Source organism: Elephantulus edwardii, unplaced genomic scaffold (assembly GCF_000299155.1).
Source record: "Elephantulus edwardii isolate Elephantulus edwardi_28Jun2011 unplaced genomic scaffold, EleEdw1.0 scaffold00031, whole genome shotgun sequence".
NCBI lineage: Eukaryota > Metazoa > Chordata > Mammalia > Macroscelidea > Macroscelididae > Elephantulus > Elephantulus edwardii.
Window position 1 is genome coordinate 9,211,318 of NW_006399781.1, and position 8,354 is coordinate 9,219,671.

Sequence of the window (8,354 nt, forward strand, 5' to 3'; positions counted from 1 at the left end):
GTCAGTTCCAACTCAACAGCAATGAGAGAGTGAGGGAGGGGGGCGGGGAGAGAGAAAGAAAGAGAGAAAGGATATTTGTTATTATAAACTTTCATAAGCGTGTTGTTGTTGTTGTTACATGCCGCCAAGTGGACCATGACTCATGGTGACCCGATGAATCCTGCCTTATCTTGAGCCAACTTTGCTGTCTCTGTCTTATCTCACCCCATTGCCATAGTCAAATGTATCTACGTAATATTTTATTTCAATAATATTAAAGGGTACTTAACTGTTATCCCACATATTGTATATGTAATTCTACTTTGTTCTACTTTCTTAGCCTTTTTTGTTGCCTCTTCTCTTGCTACTTCTCTCCTTTTGTAAAGCTACAGTCTAAGGAATTAAAAGGAAAAAAATGTAAAACTTTGTTAAATGTCTTTAGGATAGATTTTCATAGAAATAGAATTCCTAAGCAAGTTCTCATATTTTTAAAAATTTTGCAGTCTTATTTTTTAAATCTTTGCAGTTAAATCACTTGCAAAAAAACATGCTAAAGATAGTTAGTTTCCTGTAGTCTAACTACTTCATTTTAAAATTAATTTTAATGAAAGTTTAAAGGGTTTCCATTCATTCATTGTTGTACATTTCTCCCTGCCCCCCACCCCAATTTGCTCTTCTCTTTGAAAAGTAAAAAAAAAAAATTATTTCATTGTTATACAGTCGCTGCCCCCAAGTCCACTCCACTGTGCAGCCTTCATTCTGGACTCCTGTAATGACTGACTTTTCACTTTTTTTTTCTTTTTTTTTAAATTTTCACTTTTATGGGCATTGATTTCAGACTAAAGTAAAGTGAAATTCTTAACAAAGCCTCAGTAACCATGGGTGTGTGTCTAACTACTTCTTGTGCATACATCTCCGATTGTGTGTTGCGTCTAACCGTGGGCCAACTGACAGGGTGTGGTCCTCACGTTTTCTTTCCATTTTCTCTGCAGGACATGGTGCCCGTCATAGTTGATTACTGCCTTCTGCTGCAGCGAAAGTGAGTATGTACGCGGGCTGTCACATTGACTTATATGAAGTAATGGTTACCTTTACCTTATGCAGCATTTACTCCTCTGATCTAGGTATTTGACTCGATAGATTTTAAAGATTAGTTCGCAAAAATATGGTTCTGTAGTAATTTTCAGTGTGTTCAACTAGTAAAATTAACTTTACCAAAATAGTTGCAGAGGGTTTACTGTCTACATATTTCTCTGGCAGCATAGTGGAGGCAAAGAACATAGCTAACAAAAGAGCAGTAGAACTTAAGGATCTTAAATGTAGAAATGTATGATTATGAAAGCCTCTGAGGAGGATTTCATACCAACCAGAAAAGGCAAGCTACATTGTGTTTCAGCAGCAGTAGTAGTGTCTTTAAGAACATTTTTATTTAAAAAATAAAGTGTGAATAAGTTCTTGATTAGGCTTCTTGTGGTTTAAATAGTTAACTATAGAAATGGCCAATCCTGTGCTAATAGTATGGTAAACAGGTCTCTGTGCCCTTTACATGAACTCATTTCATTTTTATAAAAATGTATACCTGATACTTGGTTGTGTTGCTAACTACAGACTACATCACCAGAGTGCCAAAAAGTTTGCCTGTTTTTTCTAACAGCTTGCTGGTGGTAGTATGTACTGTTGAGCCAGAACTGATGCATGGCTGACCCTCCAGTGGGTTTTCAGAGACAATAAATGGCATGGGATGAGACTGCCCATCCTTCTCCCATGGAGCAGCTGGGGGATTCAAACCACCTGCCCTTGACCTGGCAGTACCACTCATTACCCATTGTTGTCAGAACCAACTTACAGCTGACCCTCCACTGGGTTTTTAGAGGCTATAAATCACACAGGAGAAGATTGCCATCTTTCTCCTTTGGAGCGTCTGGTGAATTCAAACAACAGGCCTTTGGGTTGGCAGCGCAGCTCTTTGGCACTAAGCCATTATCGCTTTCTTTCCTTACCCAGTAAGACACCAGATAATGCCTATTTTACGTAGAGATTCCAGCAACGAAAGTGATAAAATAACTTTAGTTCATTCAATATTGTTTTGGAGATATAAACCTCAAATATGAGTTTCAAATCCAGGCAGTTTACCTCCTGTGTGTGTACTCCTGATTATATATACTGGAGATATATACGCACACACACGTGTGTATGTGTCTTTGTATGTGTATGTGTATGTGTGTTGTGATGGTGTGCCATTGAATCAGAACTAGCCCATAGTGGACCCTCCAGTGGGTTTTTAGAGGCAGCTGGCTAATTTGAATCAATGCCTTCAGGATTGCAGTGCACATTCTTACCACTAAGCACTCTCTCTCTCTTTTACACACACACACACACACACACACACACACACACCCCCTCCATGAAATTTCACACACACATACATACACACACATGACTCAGTGAAATTTTGCACCATACTATTTAAATGTATCAGAGCAGCATTATCAGATCTTTACTTAAGTCCCATGTAGCTATAGTTTCTGTATAATTGGGGTTTAGGGCTCAGATTTATCCTATTATTCTAGCTGCGGTTAAATTTCACTCAGTGAAATGTATTGTTCATGGTAGGGGTGCTGATAACACTGCTAACGTTGCACATTCTCTTCGTTATGAGAACCGAAGGGAAGAATTTCCCTCAGGCGTTGGAGCCAGAAATGACTCTGTGACTCCAGAGCAGCTCAATGGACACGGGACTGTAAAGTGCTCAGTTCTTTCCTGGAAATCTTAGAGCCATGCTTCACTAACCTCACTCTAACTTTTCTTACCTTACTTTTCTCCTCAGCATACCTTTCATGCTTATTTGCTGTTTTCCTTTTTCTTTATAAGTATTGTTGCTATTTATGGATCAATGTTGATTATCTTATTTTATCTGCCTAATTACACTTTAGAGAGGTAAAGTCTTCATTTTCAGATGAGAAAGCTGAGGTAAAGAGAGATTTCTTATGCCAGAAAGTGCTGGAACTGGGATTCAAATTCAGATCTTAAAATTGAGATAACAGTGAATGAGATAAAGGACCTAAAAGACTACATTTTGTCTCGTCTAGAAAGATGTGCCTTTACACAGTAGGTTGTTTGCATCTCCAGTAACACCTGGCAGAAAGCACTTGCTCCACCTCTGATGGCTCGAGTCACTCTGCCAGCTGGTTTGCAGGGTGACTTGCGAACTCATTATCTTGAATACTCTCACAGTGACATGGAGTTTAAATGCCCATGACGATTATTAGAAAAAGGGTTATTGGGGAATAAAGACAAGAACGAGTTCTGTCAGGAATATTTTCTGTTAGCCACAAAAATGTTCTGAAGTTAAGTTTTTCTCTTTTGTAGAATGTGAAAGGAAATACCCTCCTGCTTCACTTTACCTATTGATTAGCTGAGAATTATCATTTAATGTTGAGAATTCCTGAATTAAGTCACAACATACAACAGAAAACAAAATCTGGTATAGGTTTCCACCTCATCAGGGTCTGGTTATTAATGCTTTGTTTTTATCCACGTCTTTCTTTCCTTTAACGGTCCTTGACTGCTTTGGCATGCTTTCTTCTGGACTATGTCAAAAACAAATCCAGTATTTGCGGTTGGATATCTCAAGGAGCAATATTTGCAGCAGTAGTGCATCCATGACTCGAGTGGGAGGGGAATCTCGAGGGTCCTTTTAGCGTCTCTTTTCACTCCTCTATCCAGAGCCACACTCCCAGGCAGAGGGAGCGGTGTTTACCCTGGACCATGGTACAATGGCACAGGCTTCTTCAATCTCTATCCTGTTTCTAAAGGCTGAAGGCTAGATCCCATTACATCTTGTTTCTGCTAGGAGACGTTACAGCTCTGTGTGTGTGTCACACACATATATATTTTTTCTTCACTGAATAAGGAAATGTAACACAAAATACTAACAGATACATAAATACAATATGGTTCAAAAAACCAAACAAAATTAAAATGTACTATGTGGTTAGATTCATAATGTTAAATGTGGTATAAAAAGCTATCCAATGTGAGATCAGTGGCCAATGCAAATACAAATGATGATTCACCTTTGAATTCACATTTCACTGGACATCAAAAACCACCACTCTTAGTTCTTGTCTTGTACATTATTCTGTATCCACATTCTTGGCATCAGATGGTTTTTGTTGTTGTTAGGTGCTGTTGAGTCAAGTACAAATCATAGCGACCAATGAACAACAGGTCTAACCCCTGTCCTATCCTGTGCCATCTCCACACTTCTTGATACATTGGAACCCATGGCAGCAGTCACTGCATCAGTCCACCTGGGTGAGGGTCTTCCTCCCTTAAGCTGACTCTCCACCCTTCCAAGCATCATGTCCCTCTCCAAGGAATAGCCCCTCCTGGCAACATGCCCACAGTATATGAGACGAAGCCTCCTATTTCTTCCCTCCAAAGAGCACTCCACCTGCACCTTCTTCTCCAAGATATATCTGTTTGTTCTCTTGGCTCTTCATGGCATATTCAGTGCTCTTCTCCAACACCACAGCTCAAAGGCATCAATTCTTCTTCTGTCATCCTTATTTATTATCTGGCTCTTAGAAGCATAGCAAGTGATAGAAACAACCATAGCCTGAATCAGATGCACCTTAGTCTTCAAACTGACATCATTACTCCTCAGTAATTTGGAGACAACTTACCAGGTGATGCATTGCACTGGGAAAGTCTGCAGTTAGGGCACCAGATTAGATCTCTGGATTTTATTTCATTTTCTACGTGACATTCTCTGCAGATGTGTATCATTGGCTGCTGTTTGGAGTACTGAATGTTTTTCTGAGTATCCATTGTTAGACTTATGTAGTAAGAAGATTTTCTCTCCCCTATATTTCAAAACAATAATTAGCTTATGGGTCTGTTGTTCCCTAAATTCTTACTTTTATTTTCCTTCTTGGTCTCCCTCTCTGCTTCTCCTCTCTTAAGTTTATGTACAGCAGAAGGGACAAGGCAGCATTCTCAGCACTTGTAGGTAAGTTTCAGACTGTGGAGTTGGGCACTGGGTCACATGATCCATCGTTTGTTATAGATTATATGCTCTTCTGCTTGTTTCTCACCATGCTGGCTTGATTTTTTTTTTTTAATTACAACATGAAGATTCCATATACAGTGACTGGGGTTATAGGAGCAGGTATGCTGGATTCAGTGAGACTGGCTCAGCATAGGACAGGGTTCAGAGCTATTGTGCATAGGGTCACTGTGTGTTGCAGGTTACTCGATGGCACATAACAACAACATACATGCACCTAAGCTTGGAAGGAAAAGGATAGAATAGATCATTTAATTGCTTTGCTTCTTTGTGTGTGAGTTCTCTTTCAATTTCTTTCCATTCTAAATATGTAGTGGTTAAAGGTTTATTAGAGAAATTTTGTTTACTTAAACAATTCAGTGTAATCGCTCTTAAATAATAGAGATTTTGTAATTCCTTCTTAGATTTGTCATATTTTAGTTAAAAACGGTCAACTCCTTAGGCTAAATTGAAGTATTATAAGATAGATGCATCTTAATTCTCTGTTGGCTACCCCTTTAAAATGTGCATTCTCTGACACATGTCAAAATAGATGGCTTTTGGTTCCAGGTACTTGTAGCATCATCTACATATAAAAATTTTAAAGCCTCTCTGATAATTCTTATTTGCCATTAAGTTGCCTGCGGTTCAAATGACCCTCTATACAATAAGTTCTGAACCTTTTCCTATCTTGAGCTAATGTCGCTGTCTCTGACATACTCTGTTACCCCAGCCACTTTGTCCATCCACCTCATCTAAGGTCTTCCTCTCCTGCACTATCTCTCTACCCTTCCAAGCATGATATCTTCTCTAGGGACTGCTGGTTCCTCCTGGCAACATGCTCACAGTATATCAGATGAAGCTTCAGAATCTTTGCCTCTAGTGAGCAACTTGTTTTCACCCTCTCCAGGAGAGATCTATTTTTTTTCTCTTGGAAGTCCAGTGTTCAGTGCCCTTCTTCAGCACCACAACTCAAAGTCATCAATTCTTCTTCAGTCATCCTTAGTAATTGCCCAGCTTTCTGATAGATAACAAGTAATAGTGAAGACTGTGGCCCAGATCCGGTGCACCTTAGTCTCTAGACTGACATCATTGCTCTTTAGTACTCTATAGAGAGATCCCTGACAGCAAATTTTCCCAGTGCAGTTTGTCTTTTTGATCTCCTGACTGCTGGTGCCAGGAATGTTGATTGTGAAACCAAGCAAGGTGAAATTGTTAACAATCTCAATCTCTTTTCAATCTCTCATGATGTTACTTTTCATGTAAAGAATATTCATATTGTGCATTGCAAACCTAATCATCTAAAACATAATCAGCCACTTTTAGGTGACTTCTTCCACTTCCAAGGAGGATCAGATATGAGCTGTTTCTGACTTAATAGCAGTGAGTGTCTTTTCACAAATATTAAAGATCAGAACTGATAGGAAATTCTGTTTTGGAAAATATGTACTTTATTTTAATAATGTTACCTCTGTGCCGCAGTGTCATTTCAGTTTGGTCATGTGTATTTTTAAAGCATTAGACAAAAATACAAAATACTACAGGGCTTTTTGTAGGACACTTAATGGCTTGTCTTCTTGCCTGTGTAATAGTAGCCGTAGTGTTAGTCTATTTTGAAAATATATCAAGTTTATTTGACTGTAATTCTAATTTTCAACATTGTTTAAAAACTAGGTGCTATATTATGTGTGAGATATAATAATAGGGAGCTCAATAACAAGGAACTCTGGTGGTGTAGGGGTAAGAAACTGCTCTGCAGTCTCAAAGGCACACAGTGCACATCAGCCGGCTGCTCTGTGGGAGATGGGCAGTCTCCTCCCGTACGATTTACTGTCTCTGAAAACCCACTAAAGGGTTCTGTTCCAGCTTGGTGGCACACAGCAACAACAACATCTCAATGAAGCAGTTATAAAACAAACCAAAATAAAATAGGTTCTGTGGGTTGATGAGCATGGTCACTTTCAGCTTATCATCACTGCAGGCAGGTACCTAAGACCATTCAGTAGCCATTCTTCAGATGATTTGAATTATATATGAACCTAAATAAAAAATATTTACATTAAATTCAGAACGTTAGGAAGTGCTATTTTTCTACTTAGACTGTTGGTTCTATCTTGTTCACGATTAGGGTTGTTTATGATAATGGAAGAATCTTCATTAACAGGTGTAAAGGAGAATCTAGGCCTTTTGGATAACTGTTTTCTTGATAATTACATGCTAAAATTTTAAATATTAAGGCATGGGAAAAGAAGATGCCATGCTTTTTAAATCTTATGATGGCTTTATTGCAACACAATGTATCACAAAACTCAATTGTTTAAAAGTGTACAGTGTAGCTCTTAATACAGAGTTATACAGCTATTACTACAATAATAAGTCATACATTTCTAACGAAAATTTTAAAACTATGATCATTCTGTAAGAAGAGCAATTGAACCTAATTAATGCCTTTTACATTTTACTTTTATAAATAAATAAATAAATAAATAAACAAACCAGCCTTAAATCAACTTTAAACTTACTAAATTTCGCTTACAGTTCTCTTTGCTGTCAAGTTGGAACTAATTCACAGCTGACCCTCTAGAGGGTTTTCAGAGGCTATAAATCGCATGGCATCTTTCTCCCTTGGAGCCACCGATGGATTTGAACCACCAGAGAGACATGCCTTTTAGGTTAGCAACGCCTATGGCCTATGCCACCATGGCACTCAATCATAGTGGTGGTGGTTCTGTGCCATCAAATTGGAACCGACTCGTAGCTGACCCTCCAGCAGGATTTCAGAGGCAGTAAAATCACATGGTAAGAGACTGCCCATCCGTTCCCTGTGGAACAGCTGGTGAATTCACACCGCCTGTCTTTGGGTTGGCAGCACAGCTCCTATCACTAAGCCACCAGAGCCGCCTCTGATGGTTAGTGGACATTTATTTATTTGGTTCTGGTTCCATACGGTAACACCTGTGAGACCTGAAACTGGATAGCACTCCCTAATTTCTCTGAGTCCCGCAAGTTTTCTTCCTTTAATAGGGTGCACTCCTATTTTTCTGTCACTTGCTTTAGCAGGAGGAGTTATCCTTCTCTGAGCACTTTGTACTACTCACTGTTCAGATGCTCATAATTTTACTGTGTTTAGTAGGCCATCACATGTTAAGATTGACATTTCTTGTTAATATCCAAATTCCTTAATGATATCCAAATTTGTAATTATGTTATAATTAAATCTAAATTTACTCACCTTTTTTCAAATGAGATATCATTTCACCCCAGTCAAAATAGCAAAATTTAACAGAACAGCAAGCAACAAATGCTGGCGAGGTTGTGGAGAAAC

General features: G+C 38.8%; 1 protein-coding gene across 2 annotated transcripts in view; it reads left to right on the top strand.

Moving 5' to 3' along the window:
* VPS8 (vacuolar protein sorting 8 homolog (S. cerevisiae)) overlaps window positions 1–8,354 on the top strand; it is a 351,425-nt gene that overhangs the window by 101,298 nt on the left and 241,773 nt on the right. For both annotated transcript variants that reach the window (XM_006884085.1, XM_006884086.1), the window contains exon 20: window positions 972–1,018. In XM_006884085.1, the coding sequence (XP_006884147.1) occupies window positions 972–1,018 (47 nt within the window). The remainder of the gene's footprint in view (window positions 1–971; window positions 1,019–8,354) is intronic.